The sequence below is a fragment of the Lineus longissimus genome, chromosome 9, assembly GCF_910592395.1.
Source record: "Lineus longissimus chromosome 9, tnLinLong1.2, whole genome shotgun sequence".
NCBI classification, from domain to species: Eukaryota; Metazoa; Nemertea; class Pilidiophora; order Heteronemertea; family Lineidae; genus Lineus; species Lineus longissimus.
This window is the reverse complement of record NC_088316.1, coordinates 17,154,011-17,171,660: the sequence shown is the minus strand read 5'-3', so window position 1 is coordinate 17,171,660 and position 17,650 is coordinate 17,154,011. Positions and strand designations below refer to the sequence as shown.

General features: G+C 40.5%; 1 protein-coding gene across 4 annotated transcripts; it reads right to left on the bottom strand.

Moving 5' to 3' along the window:
- Positions 1-592: 592 nt before the first annotated feature.
- On the bottom strand, positions 593-17,603 carry LOC135493174 (uncharacterized). 4 transcript variants are annotated; one of them, XM_064780213.1, is made up of 31 exons: positions 17,585-17,603; positions 15,873-16,138; positions 15,561-15,661; positions 14,479-14,544; positions 14,051-14,135; positions 13,565-13,786; positions 13,234-13,417; positions 12,982-13,080; positions 12,580-12,717; positions 12,244-12,406; positions 11,944-12,061; positions 11,479-11,591; positions 11,139-11,294; positions 10,746-11,012; positions 10,405-10,453; positions 10,115-10,190; positions 9,484-9,514; positions 9,165-9,330; positions 8,163-8,994; positions 7,744-7,926; positions 4,952-5,027; positions 4,651-4,762; positions 4,301-4,362; positions 3,959-4,069; positions 3,539-3,685; positions 3,300-3,368; positions 2,939-3,059; positions 2,635-2,779; positions 2,382-2,516; positions 1,932-2,087; positions 593-1,692 (listed from the first exon to the last, which is right to left on the bottom strand). In XM_064780213.1, exons 2-31 carry the CDS (start codon positions 15,945-15,947, stop codon positions 1,478-1,480), a joined length of 4,473 nt encoding a protein of 1,490 aa, XP_064636283.1. In that variant the 5' UTR covers positions 15,948-16,138; positions 17,585-17,603; the 3' UTR covers positions 593-1,477. The 4 variants fall into 4 exon arrangements, with proteins under 4 accessions (XP_064636283.1, XP_064636280.1, XP_064636281.1 ...); XM_064780210.1 differs by lacking the exon at positions 17,585-17,603 and adding an exon at positions 17,113-17,142; XM_064780211.1 differs by lacking the exon at positions 17,585-17,603 and adding an exon at positions 16,831-17,089.
- Between the last annotated feature and the right edge of the window lie 47 nt (positions 17,604-17,650).

Sequence of the window (17,650 nt, the reverse complement as noted above, 5' to 3'; positions counted from 1 at the left end):
TCTCACTGTGGTCTTGAAGGCAGGCCCAACTTGGCCATAGAGACAACTCGCTATGTACCCAAGTTATGCCATGTACCTGGGACAGAATCCGGACCAGATACTTTTGTAAACATTATATCTGGCCGTGCTCTCTAAGACGGGCCAAGGTACCCTACTATAAAGTGACTCCAGTAGCCTCCTTGAAGCGGCCCTTTTACCTGAAGTAGTCACCAGGACCCTTCTGCCTTGAGTAGAGCTTCTATTTGGCCGTGCTCTTGAAGACAGGCCCACAGATACAACTCGAGTAACCTACTTGAAAGAGCTCATGAACTAGAGACAGGCAATACGGGCAACTGGGATATTGGAACCCTCTCCACCTTGGGTGGTGGTTCTACCTCACAGTGCTCTTAAAGACAGGCCCAACCTGTTGGTTGGAAGTGAATTGGCTCATGTACCTCATACAGCCATGTACGTGTTGTACCCCATACAACCCGATGTTGGTCATTTTTGGACAACACTACGAAGAGTCAGGGCTCCACAGGGTCCAAATTACTTCAGCCAGTTGACAACAATACACCTTCATTCCTCTTGATAAAACAAATTTGACGCCAGGTTTAGTAATGAACATAATTTTATTCAATGGGTCAATGTAACAAACTGAACACTCAATAGGCCCGGAATTCAGGCTCGACTAAAGTGTGCCATTAATACCAACGAAAAACATTCGTCACTCTTCGAGGGATTTACTGCTAATACTAATTGTACATGTGACATGACATGAACTGTACGGTACATCTGGGCCCCGTAACTAAATCAGCATTAGCACTTTAATTGGCCTCAACTCCAAACACTACTATTGAAAATGAAATTTCTCATGATGCTAAGTTCTTTAGCTCTATCAGTCTATGACTATCACAAACTCACAAGTAGTTCTAACATGATTACAAAAATAATGTAAACAGCACTCTGCAAAAGTTAACCAAACAAAATAAAATATCTGTGAAATTATTTACAAGTAATTTAAATTCATACTGTGCATTGTATAATTGATAAAAAATAATCTATGTAAATATTTGGATGGACGGAAGTATCACAGCTACGCATGTCAAGCAACGGCTTTTCACCAGTAAGATCACCAGATCTGCAAAACACCCAATTAATGTCATCAGCAATAAATAAAGACTAGTCTTAATCAATTCTTGATGTCATTCAAATGGGTCAACAAAACCCTTCGATTGCAAAAATACATGTATCCACTTACGGTAAAATGGAAAGCAATAAGTTGTACAACAGAGAGGCACAGATTCCTATAAAAAAGTACAAAGCCACAATTCTAATGAGATTTCCTTTGTGAGATCTCCACACATTACCCAAGAAAAGATCTTGTACCATCCCTTTCATTTAAAGGATTCACAGAACAATAGTTGAATCTATTGGACCATCAGATGGGAGAGACAGAAGATACAGATATCTCAAATGAGTTAATTTTGGCACTTTCTCATAGGTTCTTCTTAGCTAGGTATTCAGCCAACTTTTGCTCCTTGATTTTCTTCTTCTCGGTATTCACACGATCTCTCTCAATGCGTTCTTCCTCTTCTCTTTTCAACCTCTCCGCTTTGATGATGGCCTGTTCTGCCTCTCGCCTCTCCTTGATTGAGGCCGCCACCAGCGTCATGCATGGTCCAAGTGGAGTAACACCAATCTGATCCGAATCTGGAAGTGATATAATACAAGGATTAGATATCATTCCCTGAAAGACTGGCATGTCTAGCAAATGCAGCTACATTTTCAGGTCAATGCACCTTTTCAAGGCAGATCACCAGGTTTTAACCTTGGCGGCTGATTTTGACATAGTTTCTCTTGTCTGATGTCATTGAATGAGCCCCCCACCTGGTACCCAGGTGTTGGGCATCCTGTATGATAACAATCCCTCGTCCTATTTCAAGTCTCACCTAGGAACTTCATTGCTTCAATTCCATTGATGATGGGGTTCATCCATGTTGAGACGCGTTCATTCTCGACTCCTGCTGCCTCTGGTGGGTACAGTTCAAACGTGATCTCATTGCATTCCTTCTTTGATAGACCTTTCGTCTTTTTGCGAGCTTTACCTGAAAGTTAAAGGGCAAAATTTTTGAAAAAACTCAAAAGTAACTGAGAGTACATTTGTATGTTTACCAAACTGGGGCTCTTGGTCACCAAGAAAGTCCTAATAAGCCCCCTTAACTTTGGGATCAAAAGCCAATGTTAACAGTGACCTTGTCTTATTCTATCCTCTCTTGTACAGGGAGAGATCTATATCAAATTCAGACAAATTTTCTCGACCTGCGTAAAGTCTGTCGGGAAGAAATGAAAGTATGCTTGTGTATTGATCATCTGGCCTGTTTTCTAAATCTTTGACTTACCCCTAAAGATGGCATCAAATGCCTCATCAACCTCAAGCTGAGATGGATATAGATCACATTCGCTAAAGTACTCGGACAGGTCATTGAAGTCTAATTCTCCTCCAAATGATTTATGGTCGAAGACGCTTTCATATCCTAAAGAGAAAAAACCTGGTAAGTTATATCAGTCATAGGGCTGGGGTAGGCCTACTGTTATTTTAGGTTTTCTCTTGATATTTATATGACAGGGGGACTGAGAGGTCACTTTGCTTACGTTTTTTCGTGTCCATAAACTCGACCACCTGCTCTATTGAAAATGGCGTCTTGGGACGCTGGTTTCCACGGCGACGTTGGATTCTCTTCAATAAAGCCCTGTAATCTCTCATGAAGTGACGGAAGTCGGTGGAATGCCAGGCAGCCTGCAAGATAAAAGACAAGATCAGGCAACAGATTGAAGGAATTCAATTAAGAAAGAATTCTATAAAAACAACAAAACTCTTCAGCAGGATAATCTGGCATCTGAGTAACAATATACATTGTGTATCATTTTTTATCCTCGTCTCTGAATTAGAACCCACCTTTCTTTCAAGTTTTTCAAATCGCTTCCTGATGAGGAAACCTCGCACATGTTGCTGGATGATGGTCGCAGCAAGATTTAATTCTTTGTTGGTTGGCCCAATCTGCTTGGGATGGAAGGACCTGGGATGATAAGAATGATATGAGATGGTTAACCAACTAATAATGCTCTATATTTGTGAAAAGTTCAGATAAGCACAACGTTTAAATCAACAGAATCACTCCTGGTTATGACTGACTTTTCAAAATACGTCCTTCAATGGATATGATATGCCATCTAAGGCTGAACTAAATCATGTGGACCACAGAATTGGATCTCTTGAGAAGCACTGGAATGATGATGAACTTAATATCAGGACTTACTGGTATATATAGACATGTGGACCAATCTGTTCCCTTTTGTCAGCATCTTGGTAATTCTTCATAGCAAGCCTTTGAAAAAGAATACACATACTTCAATAAGACAAAATTGGCATTAGAATATGACTAAAATCAGCTACTGTTGACAGACACATTTGCTTCCAGTCAAAGAAGAAAATGGTCATGTCACTCAGACTTGGGAGAGGTGGGTCAGTTCAGTAAAATACAAAGGCAGTCCTTACTCTCTTTTGTTGATTTCCTCCTTGTATTTTCTCTCTCTCTCCCGGAAGCCTTTCAATTGCTCATAACTTATGGCAAAATCTTTGGCGCATTTGTCTGCTTCACGATTTCTAATGGCTTCTTTGGTCTTTAAATGCTCACGGTATTTCCTAGAAAAAGACGCAGTACAATTTTAAGCATTAAAAGTAGTTCTGAATCTGTTTTCAAGATAAGTATCAAACATAGCCTTCAGGTAGTCTTTATTCAGAGGTACAACCACAGAAAGCCAATAACTGCTCCAATTACCAAATACATCAGCCATTATGCGATGGCAGGCCTACACTTGTTGATTTCTTGCCGCTTTGACAGGGCTGAGTTGGAAAATACGAAATGTCTCAGAACTGTCATCATGTTCTGGTGGTAGACATTATTCCATCACTAACCTTTCTGCCTCTCTCTCAGCCTTGAGTTTATCCTCCAAACCTTCCCGCTTCTCTCGATCAAGTTTCTGCATCTGTTTATAACTTATTCTGGCGACGTAACCTCGGAAAATCCTAAAACAAAGACAGTATCTAATAATTGCGTAGCCAAAGTGATCAAAGGTTTGTTGTGCAAAGAATACATAAAGTCAAGTCTTTACTCACTCTAGGTCACACATGTATCAACAGATGCTCTTTCTCTGTTTGCTTTTGTGAGCATTAATGTTCCATACCACCACCGATCGCCTACTGACGGTGTCGGTTATTTTCAGTCGAAATCGAGCAAGATAAATATATCATCTGTACCTTTGAATGTCTACTGCAGCTTTGGCTTGTTGGTGTCGTTCGACAGTGGCTGCGACATCATCCTGAAAAGAAGACAAATCTTGTCGAAATCAAGTTCATCCTAGACCTGTCCCCTCCCCGAGCATGCCGAGTGGGTAGGGATGAGTAGATGGAAAGTTGTGTTTGCAGTAGTTGGTTTCGTATCTCCATGGGGTTTTGCAGAGAAAGAACCACAGAATTTGGGCTTTGACTGCACCAGACAAGAATTAGCACCAATTACTTGCCTAAACAAACAAGGATGTGCATATCCAGATTGGTTGAGCAACACCCCTCCCCAGTGGGTTTAAATCTTCAGCCTGGGTCTTACTTACCGGGTTTTCTGCTTCCACATAGTCAGGTATGGGCCGTCCATGAAAAGATTTGCTGGAGCAGTCTGAGCTGGCTCTCCGCACACCTGTGGCTGCCCCAACTTGAGACTTTTGACTGAAATAGAAACGAGCAGTAGGATTTTTAAATTGGACCATGTTGCAGTGAAATCTGAAAGCGACTCAAGATTCCTCTGGGTACTACTTTTTTACAGGCAATCTGAAGAGGTTCTTCTTCTCCAAGTGAGATAACAATTGCAGAGCCACAATCTTTTGGCATCGCCATCTGTTAAAGTTTTTCACTCACCTCGCCCTCCTGGCTGCAGCACGCTCTGTTCCCAGTCCACCATCATGATTCAGCTCCTGCCGACAGTCCTCTCGGGCTAGTAAGGGGAGTTGGACATGAAGGTTAGTTAGTGTTATAAGGTGATGCTGGGGGGATGAAGTCAGGAAGCCTGAACCATAAGTCAAACCACAGAGCATGAAGCAATTCCCAATGCTGGCTGTGTTAAATGCTGGCTCATATTCAACAAGGATTTGGCAATAATTCTCCCAAAAAATCTTATCCCCTAGAGTAGAAATTGCTTCAAGCCGCATAAGAATTGAATACATTTTTTTCACTGGTCATGGGCAAGGCTTTGTGCAAAAGTGAACTGTGCACCAATTCCAACACACATTAGTAGGTTTAATACTGACACTTTTGTGCAATAGAAGACTCTACTGATACAGTAGTTATCTACAAAGATCACTCGCTGGTGCGTTTGTAAAAGATACACTTGTGAACCAGAAATAAAGAATAACCAAATTTTAACCAAAGTATCTTTCTTGACACAGATTTCTAACTTTTGTTTCAATCGAAAAGTGCAATATTTTGCATATGCCTGTATACTTGATATTTTAAAATCCCCATTGATTATGGACACTATTTTGCAATCAATTACTGATGAAATCCCCCTTAGATCACTTTTAAATGACACAAAATATTGTCCATGACTTGGTGAAAAATATGTGAAACATTTACTACAAAGCAATGCAAAACTACGTAGACTTTGCATTGGCTGTGATAGACATAAGAAACATATCAAATTTATATCTTTTGGATAAAAATATGACAAGAGAAGTTGACTTTGCATCGAAAAAGGCATCAAGAATTGAAGAACAGAAATGGTGCTTGTGCAGTGATTCTGACAGAAGAAACTGGTCTGAGAAAGTGTCAAACCATTCAGCACTGAATGATCCACTCTACGATATATTTGGTAATTTCACTGAGGTACCATTGTCAACTAATTCCTAAGAAACTTCCATGACATCAAAACTGTCACATCATTACATTTTGATGTAATCACGTTGTTGAAACCGTGTTTAACTCTGAAGTCACTTGCGTTCCCTTTTTGTAGAAATTAAGCATTCAGGATTGAGAGGGTTGACCCAAAAGACCACAACATACAGTTCTTTTAACACAAATTTCATTAAGTTTTGTTAAATATTTTGATCTGAAGATAGTTAGAATCATGAAAAGACACATGGAAATATAGTTTGATTAGATGAGGATTTCTGAATTAACGACCGGGAATCCCCCGGGGGTCAGCGGACGACAGGGAAAGGGGCGATGAAGCATGTACCCTGAAATCAACAATTCAAAGCTTGCAAATCGACCAATTAAAACCATGCAAATAATGCTATTGTGATCACAAATAAATATTACATGCACCATTATTAAAAAGGAATCATGCAGACATCTAGGCATTGTGGATTTGCGCACAGCAACAAAACCTCACCACCATTTAAAGGGTTCATGCAGACATTTAAGCGTTTGGGACTTGCGCAAACAAATTAAGCAGACTACTGTAGGGGAATATTCTATATCATGCTTTACTATTAAATGCAAGTGACGAATGGGTTCTAGTACTAAAGGCGCTGGTGCATTATGTTTTGATAAATATGGACTCCCTCCTGGACTGCACGTGCTGACGCTGAAAGAAAGAACAGCAGCACCATGCAGAGAATAGGAATGAAATTAGGATTTGAAGGCCAGGTTTGTTCTGTCAAAACTGACAAAAGTTGATTGTTTTTCTGTTTTTCCAATTGTGAAGATATACACTGAAGATAAATTTTGACTATAACTGCACAATGAGCTCAAAACCAGAAAGTTGTGGTTTGGAAGACATCTTATCTTGTGGTCACTGATACCATCCAGGAGGAGTAATACTCACTGTCACTTCAGATTACACAATCCAGTTTAAGCCAAGGTTTGTTGAGAGCCAATCAGCTCAAGTGATGATTACTAGTTCATTAGACTTTAATCTTGAACTTTAAAACAAAACCTGCTCTTTAGACAATCAAACTTCAGGTCCAAAGTTGGCCAAATGTAGGTCTCTACACATGTACACTAAACATTTACTACACAGTAGCATGCAGAGGAGAAATATCAAAGCTTACACTGGGAACCTCTAAACTTCACTCTAATAAATTAAGAGGTAATAGCAAGGAGTTAAACTGATAAATTCCATCAATTACATTCATGTTAACATGAACAATGAAATGTAGTGTATGTACTCAGATCGTTCAATCTCTGGTTGAGATAGCTACAGTGAGAAAGTGATTAAAGACTAGTATTAGTAAATACTTTTACTGCATACTTCATGTACATTTACAGTTGGCATTTCTGTACAAAGCTGAAGCAAAAGCATTTACTTGTCTTGTTCATATCGGCCAATGATTAGGATGGGAAAATTGAGATGATATGGCTATACTCTTTAAATTATTACAAAATGATCTTTCTGTCTTATGAGCCATACTACTTCACACTATGGAGAACTGGGGTACTATGTCATTTGATAAACTAGCAAGGGAAAAAGTGCTGATCAACTAAAGAACAGACGAGCAGAAATACATTGGGTCTATACAGGGTAATAGACCAAGAAATATAGGGGACAGAAGGGGCTTCAATAAACTTAACTGCCTTTTTCAGGATACACCAGATAGACGAAGAAGGTTAAGCCCATGACTATCAACAAATCACGTCATTTTCATACCTCATCACATAAATCATTGAAAAGTTTGAATTGTTGTTTCACCAGCCTAGATTCTGATACTAACCTGGTGGACTGTTGCCATGTTCTGATGGTTCGGAGGGGGAGTAATGTGTTAGTTCTCCTTTGGCAATCAACGCATGACCAGCAATATTTAATCCTGAATCTCTTGCCGCTGGAGTGACTGGAGGTGGCGGGCTTGGGGGAGCCTGGCGGTCTACAACCACTTCATGACGAAGAATTTCTGACACTTGAAAAGATGAAATTCACGGATCTCTCAGACTGGATACAGATCAACTGACGTCGATATTCAATGCCATGTGGAAAACACAAAAAACCCAAAAAGAAAAGGGTTCTAAAAATCTACTCAATGACAATTTCTTCAAAAGTCTTTGATCAGCACTGTCTGAGATGTCAAGACTAATACAATGATACAAGAATTCATCATCAAAAGCAATTATAGAAAGAACATTTTGCTTAACTTACCTTTTTGCATGTAACGTTTTGGACTATTCAGTTTCCGTGCATGCTGGTCCAATTCTGGTTGAAAAGCTCCCAACGTTCGCGGTGAGCGTGCACCCAATGCCCCAAAGGGTGAAGGAATCGATGGAGCACTTCTGATGGGCCCCACAATCATCTTCTTCGCCATTTCTTGCTCTCGGTTCAAAATCCTCCCCGGCACAGCACTCTGAGCGCGTTCCTCAATGACGTCGTATTCTGGCTTTGGTCTCCGTACGATGCTACCGGTCAGTGGACGTTTCTTCCGTAAAGGATCTCCTCCAATATGGTCAAACAAATGAGCATGGGGATCCCTTCTTTCCCGATCCAAATTCAGCGACAAATTCCACTGATCTGATGCAGTAAGATTCTTGGGTAGATTTTTAGACTTTTTAGGTGGTATTTTATTACTCGATTTGAAAGGTGCAGTTCCATCCACTATTTTCCTCTCGCCCTGTTTAACAGCTGATACTACAAATTGACCCGGATCATCACCACGCTCCTGAGCCAGAGTTGATTCGTCAAATCCTAAATTTATCACATTTAACTTTTTATCGAAATTTACAGTTTTGTCAACATTGGCAGACGTATCAAGGATTGTATCTGCTGCCTCAGATCTACACAGGGATTCTCCTTCCACGAAATCTTGCTCCACGCTATCAGTATCTGGGACCAGTTCCTGCTCCGGGGACAAGTCCTCGGCAACCTCTTTTTCCTCCTTTGCGATACCTGTCTGAGGGGTTGGTTCCTCTGCTCTCGGATAACTGTCCTCTGTTAAATCCTGCTCTGGTTCATCGTCTAAATGGACGTAAGATTCATCCTGAAGAAAACACATTGAGATTTTATATTTTGAGATAAAGGAATTCAGATTGGATGGCTGAATTTGAAAACCCTGGCCACAATTGGCATCAAACTGCATCCACTATGACATGAACATTTGGATGTTCCAAACAACTGAGTGAGTCGATCTGTTTTTAATATTCAATTTACCCCGACATGAGATTCCTCCAGAGCTAAGAGTTCATCCTCCAGATCATTCACATCCGGGTGATCAATACCATATGTGGAGGTGTTGTTATCATCGTCATGGTAACCAGCTGGCGTCTGGGGCGGAGGTAAAGGGGTACGTGGAAATGGAGAATCGCTGGCTTCAGATCTGAAATGAATGAATCGACAAATAAACAAATATTTCAAAAAGAGAGCACAGGGCTCCACAAGGTGGAAATTTTCATTAGCCTCAGGCAAATACATGTATGTATATTCAGAAGTCAAAAATCAAAGAGATAGAGACAATTGTGCTAGTACTTACTGTCTTGGATCAGTTCTCTTCCCACGAATATCTGGAATTCAGAAATATGTAACTCTTGAACCTCTGACGATACTTATGTCACAACTAAATAAACTGTAGAACTGTAGAACAACATAGCCAAAAGTCATGTTAACTGAGTGATCAAGTCAGTTCTTCAGTATGCTTTCTGGTGTGGAAAACCCAGAAATGTACTGGAAAATATAGTCCTTGGCATGATTTCATGAAGAATCAATAAGAAATGAACGACTCCAGTGATAACACACATGACTGAATTATATTGCCAGCGGGAAGATTTACTGCCAATATCACTCTAAACGATCGAGTGGCCACCACACAACTAAATACCTCAGCCGTCAATATTTGACGTTTACTTATTGGAATGAAAAAGGTTTATAGATTGGTAATCGCTGTGCGAGAGGAAATATTAATAATTCATGATATACGGGATCTCTATGGGCTGAATAGCATTTAGCATAGCACAGTCTCTAATTGCTGAAGTTATTACCAATATTAACCCCTTGAGGCAGTAGAACGCTGGTGCTACGGTAAAAGAGGTGCTATTATAAAGTATCAGTGTCTTAAAGGTTTGGCGAACAGCTATCAAAGATGTTTGATTAATAAACTTTCCTACCTTGGATGTTCTTTGGGGCGATGAATGACAGATATTCCATATTTGGAGGCTGGTTTGCAGGAATAGTTGGTGTGTCCTAAAATAGGGCCCCAAAAAAAGAGTCGTGAAATAAATATACATCATTCATATTACATTTTAAGGGGATAAAAAGCATCCAATTCTCCACTCAAGGAAATCAACTTCCTCAAATTATGAAGCCAGGTTTGAGAAAATGGAATGTACCTTCCCTGCTGCTTCAAGACAGAAATTGAGAAAGAAAATCGAAAGATGTCAGAAATAGGTGAACTTACGCCAAAATAATATCCCATGGAAGACCTGGACATCATTATATAGGAAGGCCTGAAGAAAACATAAAATAAAACTGCAGAATTCGAGACCAGGTTCAGAGAACATTTCATAGAGGGGCAACATGGAATTATCTTTGAATCAGACAACAGAAAAGGGGGACATCAGCCCCTCAAAGATTTCCCGCAAACTGTAAACATTTCATTTTTCATGATCTTGAATCAAACAGCAAAACAAGTCTCGTCAAAATGACAGCAGTGGGGTTATCCGGAATACATGTACGCCCAATCACAGAACTTCACTAACAGACCCATAATAATGTCTTTGTTTATAGTAAGGCACTTACGGGCCCGCCTCAGGAGAATTGCCACCTAGATGATAAACTTTGACCAACGAGTCCACTGTCTGTGCATCAATCTCCTTGGTACCATGGGTGGCAGCACCAGGAAGGGTCTGGTTGGCATCGCTTGGTTTCTCCGTCTTCCACTTCTCCTTGGTTGACATTGGTGCCGTTTTAGGCCTTGAGCCAGCAGACGACGCACCAGCAGACCTCACCCTTTGTTTACCTAACTTCTTGACGTACGTGTGGCTGCCAAAGCCTGTGTCTTGCCACCTGTCAACGAAAAGATAAAATTTGAATAACCTACCAAAAATGTCCAGTCAACATACCCCTAAGAGTTATTTTGGGAAGAACTAATTGAATCAACCAAAGCATCGGTGACTTCAGTTGATTACTTACCTGTAACGTGTTGTATCCGGTTCAACCTTCCCTCTCCAGTCTACAGCTTGTACCACAGAAGATGGCGGGGCGGGCGTAGAATCACGCCGGAAATGGACGTTGTACTCGGAAGTGTCCGGTGGCTGTATTCTTGTTGGGACCAACTGGTGTCTGTCACTGGAACAGAGGTGGGTGATAGTGCTGATCATAAGCCTTTGAAGAAAGCAGTTGGGAAGGATTCAATACATAAAGTGTCCGTTATATTCACATTGTATGTTGCCGAGTTGGTTCCTCCGACATTTCTATGCAAATTACCCAATGTCGTTGTTAATAGTGCTCTCAACCAAATCATTTTACTTACGATCTTGGAGTGGGCGAAGCACCAGAGGGAGGACAAGTCTTGGGTCTAGGTGCAGGACTTTCATCCACTGGTAATACTGGCTTGGTGAAGCCTGCACTTGGGCCTGGAGCAATCTGCATGAAGAGAAATGCATAAGTTTGAGCCACAAAGCAGACAGTTAAAGGCATCCTACCCTTTCATATTGCTTTACTGTCCATGGATTATATCAGTTTTGTCTTGTCAAAACTAATATCAGAACACAGCAGGTTCTAGTTGATAGTACTTGGATTAGCATAAAAGTGAAAGCAAAAGCAAAGGCCTAAATCTAGACTATGACACCAGAATGATGATGAAAACTTTACTTTCCCTTCAACCTGTATGGTCAAAATGCCATAAATATCTATTGAGAACAAAGACATTCTTTATCTTGGTACACCAAATTGGCAAAGGGGGCCAAATAGCTAGCTACAGGCTTGGGTTTCTTACTTTTTCTTTATAATAGGACATATCGTCAGTCACAGAGTCAATCATGGTCACCAATGTGTCCAGTTTAACTTCGGCTGGTTTGATTTCTTGAGCAACATTTTGGGCGTCAGACTCAGATCTGAAACAGAATACAAAAACTTGATATCAAAATACAGTATACCCACGTAACATACCTCTGCAAAGAATACGTCATCTCTCTATAAAATGCACTGATTTTATCACAGACAGGTCATTTTCATTCAATCTAGCTAAGTCATTATGAAGTTCTAATACCACATCTCTTGAATGGCGTATACATACCTGTTAGAAGATCGAGCCGAGTCACACCTCTGCTCATCAGCATGGGTCAACTTTGGCTTGAAACTGGGATATTTTGGCAGATTGTGTGGATAGTATCTCTCTGATTGCTTGTAGAAGTCTTCAAGTCGCGATTTGGCAACGTGGCTTTCTTCCGGTTGGGCACCTGAACAGAAAGATTATAATTCTAGGCTTAGCCTTGTGAAAGACAAAACTTAACAATCACAGGTTAGTGCCAAAGTTGAACAATGAGGTGAGTTCACCAGATACATTCAAAAGTTAACAGATGATTTCTTAGCCTGAGTATCCATGGTTACAATGACAAACAGGATGACTCACCTCCAGTCTTTTTCGTTTCAATATAAGAATAAGCCGAGACGACATCGGAGGTAAACTGTTCTGGTGTCTCCGCATTTCCATGAGCAACGTAGCGAACACCATATGGAGTCCCTGACCGACCACAGAACTGAAGCTTTCCTGAGAAAGAAGGTCCACATTGAAAACATTGTAAATAGATGTTTCTCTGACATAAGGAGTTCTATTCTATTGCAGTCCATGCAGAATAAAGATTGGTAGATATTTTCTCTGTATTTCCTTAGCAGCTTATTATTTCACAGGTGATACTCATAAATGATTATCATGTTTCACCTGATCATAGGGACAAGAGAGACTACTCTCTGTCTGTCCGTATTTTAGTGTCTGGCTTGTGGTGTTACACGGATTAAAAGTAGCAAAACTAACCTAGCACATCTTGTCCATATGAATTCTGCTCCTGGTAAGACTGCCACATCCGGAGTTTGGCCGCTCCTTCCCCAGAACTTGATGGAGGCTTACCGGCTGCTGCAAAAGTGGTGAAGAATAGTTTAGGCTGTGACTAGGATGTTTGGTTATCTTGGGAATGAAAGTGGGTGTTAAAGAGACAGGCAATGGTATGTACCATCCTGGGCCTGGTGATGACATCAGGGATCCAGAACACTACAAGAGTAAACTCACCTGTTCCCTGAGGGCTATGACTAGCCACCTCTGTCTGGTTGTCTTGGTAATGTACATGGGGGTTAACAAGACTGGCTATGGTATGCACCATCCTTGGCCGAGCAATGTCCTCAGGGATTGGGGTGTTCCGGGGAACATCAACCTGATTCTCTTTTTCCTCATCCTCTCCTTCTGGTTGAACTGCCTGAAATAAACAATACTACTAACTAATGTTTAGAATAACTGCCCAAAATTAGGTCCTTGATTTTCTTTTCTCCGGAGGAGTGAACTTGTTGTGAGGTCACTGTGTTAAAAGTCATTCCTGTCTCTATACAAGTCTATAAGACCCTACCTCAGATGCCTGGAGATTTTTCTGATTCTTCATCTTTTCCTTTGACCAAGGAGACAAATTCAGGGTCGGTGATTTCTCTCTCTGCGTGGCAGATTTCCCTCGGCCAGTAGCAGACTTCTTTCGGGCAGACTTACTGGACTTTGGCCGGAACAGTGTCGGAGAAGTGGAGGATGTTCGAAGTGCTTCCTTACTCTCCGCTTCCAGGTGTGCCTTGCCAAAGCGCTGCAGAGAAGAATTGAATTTTAGTTTATAAAAGAAATAAAGCTCTGATTCATTGCAAGATCAGAGGAAAACAACAAAATGGAAAGCCTTTGACTGAATTTGCATGACTTCAGGTGTATCAAGTTGCTCAACCCTATCAAGTACTGCACTTCTACAGAGGAATATAGCCTATTCAAACTGTTTGTCCCTGTCCTTTTGTGGTTGTTTCAGATGCACAGAGTAACCATTTATTGTGCATTGGAAGGTTTTACAAGTCCAACTTACTGGAGCTGCGTGGAGCACATGTTTGTTTGCCAAGTACCAACTGTAGATCTTCTGTAAATCATTCTTCTGGCGGAGTCCAATGGAACTGAAAAGGACAACAAAATGTAATTTTTTTATCTCTCAAGAAAAAGTCACAAAAAAGGGACGAACTTGAGGTCATTGGATGTTACCTTTGACTAAAGTGTGCCTGGTCGAGAGGTATTAACGGTTCAGTTCAGTCATACGGCATATTAATCCAAATTTGGGATCTTCCCGAGATGGAAGGCCTGTGCAGGTCACACTCCAAAGACTATAATAGTTCAATACTAGAAAACAATAACTCGTTCTCCGTCCCTCTGGTTGGAGTTAGCCGGCTTGATATTACTGACCATTTCCGTCATACCTTGGAACAAAATTTCACTTGAGATGTAAAACACACAGATACTCACAGCGACGCCTCTACTAACATACGGATGAGAATACAATAAAACTGGGTATCATCATAAGCCTTTTGTCTGGAAAGAAATAATCAAAACACCATCCAACTAAACACTGGTTTATTATTTACTGCCAGCATGTGTTTTATACATACATCGACTAAATCATACATGTTGGCTTATCTGTTTTCAAGTACAATTTCACACAGCGGAATATATGAAATCGCACCTAATCTGTAATCAGTTTTATGGGAGAAGTTTTCATTGGGAAGTAATCCCCTATGAAAGTAATGAAAATAGGGCCTCTAAACGTGCTAATACCATATAGAGTTTACGAATACCATAACTATTACAATAGGCCTCAACGAAGTGATTTATTCAAACAACATATTCATACAAATTGAAAAGAAGGCCAAGTAAATATATAGCCAAGGATATGACAAACACATGTTTTCTCATACAAATGAAGGACAGGAAACAACCATGCAATGTAAAGAAAATATAAGAAGATAAGTGAAAAAATAAAAATAAAAATTTGCTATTAACGTTAAGCAAATGGTGTGACGGTCTGTGATGGTGTGTTCAAAATTCAAATAGAATTTAACCCCTTATTCAAAACACAAAGAGTTACGACCAGGAGGACTTTAAAGTCAAAGACTCATTTCATTGAGCATATGAGACAAAGCACAACCAGTCTCAATCTCAAGCACATCCGCATTGTCTGCCCTGGGCACCATATGGACTTAGAGGATATCATGATCATTGACCACCAGTGATTTGAGGGGGTTGTAAATGAGTCGTCCTTCCTTTGAATCGATCTGCTCCAACCTCAACCATGAAAGGGTCTGCCACAGCCTCCAACAATATGAGACATCATCCTTGATTTATGTCTCTGCCTGAATGTGACATCCTTATTTATAGTATCATAATCATAGACAGTTCACGGATAACGCTTTCACTCTTCCAGACTTCAGAACTTGTTCATGTAGAGCTCTCTTTTCTCTAGTTCAAAAACAATTTTGGCATTTGCCATTATCATGGACATTTCCCAAATAATGGCAATATCATTTATCAGTCAATGATGAAATACTTACAAAAGGTCATTAGGTGTCCCAGTAAGGTGTCCAAGCTTAACATCACGATGATGTCTATCACAAGCTGTGTACAACTCCTTGAATTCACTAAAGCCAAGCATCTGAAGAAAGACAGGCATATATTCGAAATAAAATACATTCCACCAACCCAGTATGAAGCCGATGTCTTATATATTATAACAAAAGATGAGATAATTACAGTTTAATTCCAATTACAACAGCATTTCTGCATGGTGAACTGATCTCATGAATCAGCAGTCTGGGACTAACACGAAACTACTTCAGTACACTTCATTAGACTTATGGACTTACCCGGGTGTTCCGAAGCGTCTTTAATCCTGTGTCAATGACAACGATTTGTTCTTCTACTGATGATGGTAGCGCCATCTTTAGTCAACTTATTGCACTGAATATCACAACATACAAATAGCACCGATGAATAGCACTAGTAGCAGTTCTTTCTTTTGGCGATCTAGATATGACAGGGCGTTCGGACAATGCTATATGCCTTTGTTCCTTTCTTCTCAAGTTAGTTGCTCCATTTTTTACAAGTAAAAGATCGTTGTCAGATAATCACTCTGAAACAGATGATATGAGATATCAAGAGCCGTTTTATTAGTCAGAATCAAGTTCACTATATGTGACCCGTCACAGCAAAACCAGGCGCTTGTCGCACAGAAGAAGAGCCTAAATGACACCAGAAGATAATGGAAGAAATTGATGTGCTCATATTTCACAAAAGGCAGACAATAGAGAAATGAACAGACAGTCCGTCTCAACCTGCCAAGCTCAGAGCGACATGCGCCTGGTTTTGCTGTGATGGGTCACATATTTAAATTTGAGTTATCGATTGCACAATGGCGCCAACTGACCAGAGTCGAACACAGTGTAGGAACTTTGTGAAACCGGAACAGTCATAAGGTGTGTCGTGTGTTAAGTTAATGAAGTTGAGCGCAGCACAGGCACAGGGAGGTTCAGATGAGACAGGGAGGACGTTTGTGAAGCCCGAAGGCAAAGGGACAAAGCATGGCCAGTGCACCATGCCAGTGGATCGGCACTAGGCCTAGGTATAGTCCATAGAACTTGAAATATGATTTAAAGATGCCACAAACTGCAAACTGTCACATAGTCGACTTCACTTGCATGACATATTTAAGTATGCAAAACGTCATTTGAATAAACTGTTCATTGTTGTATAGCCTACACTAACACTATCATCATCTACTGTTACTGTACAGTAGTGTAATCAATACCCAAGTTTTTAGTTTACCCTTGTTTACAAACAAAGCCTTGTCTTCCGGTAGAAATCTAACAACATGTTCATTGCTGGCAATAGCATGGAGTGCATGGCATGGATGGACCAACCATGGACAGGTTAATTTCACTTATGACTTACTACCTGGACACAAGACCCGTTTGAAATTGACCAACACCAAGGCCTATAGGCCAAATAGTATCCAGGCCATGAGACATTGAGTCCAACACAAAATCAAAGTAATCGCACAATGAATAAAGCAACTGGGAGAGGAAAACTAGGGACAACTTCGAGCACCTGAAGGGGAATCCGCCATGTTGTTATGATTGACAACCAAGTTTTAGTGATGTGGATATCTACCAGGTGGCGCAACCCGGGGTAGGTGTAAAGTGTGGACGAAAGTGTGGACGAAAGTGTGGACGAAAGTGTGGACGAAAGTGTGGACGAAAGTGTGGACGAAAGTGTGGACGAAAGTGTGGACGAAAGTGTGGACAGCGGCCCTCAAAGTTTGGTGGGCTGGTATTTCTTTGTCTTTCAATATGTTTAAAAGAAATTGCAGTATGTTAATGCATTATAATCTTTTCAATGGGTCAGCGAAAGAAAAAAAGAAAAAACTATTTCTTTTGACCATGTTGACCTCGCTTCTAAAAATTTTGTTTTTAAACCATTCAAACATTTAAATCAACTGCAAACATTTTCAATAAAATCACCGAGCAATATATACGATATATTAAGAAATATCTATAGCGATATTGTGTTATACGGTTACCTTGAACTATTTGCACCCAATTACTCTTCCGCCAGCGTGACCTAGCCACAATCATGGCCCGTACCC

What these genes read in the sequence shown, in the direction of transcription:
- LOC135493174 (XM_064780213.1), bottom strand. Translation starts at nt 15,947, where the DNA reads ATGGCGCTACCATCATCAGTAGAAGAACAAATCGTTGTCATTGACACA. An exon ending in GGGACACCTAATGACCTTTT is followed by an intron (nt 14,545 to 15,560) that starts GTAAGTATTTCA and finishes ATTTCTTTCCAG; the next exon opens with ACAAAAGGCTTATGATGATA. An exon ending in ATATGGACAAGATGTGCTAG is followed by an intron (nt 12,718 to 12,981) that starts GTTAGTTTTGCT and finishes CTTCTTTCTCAG; the next exon opens with GAAAGCTTCAGTTCTGTGGT.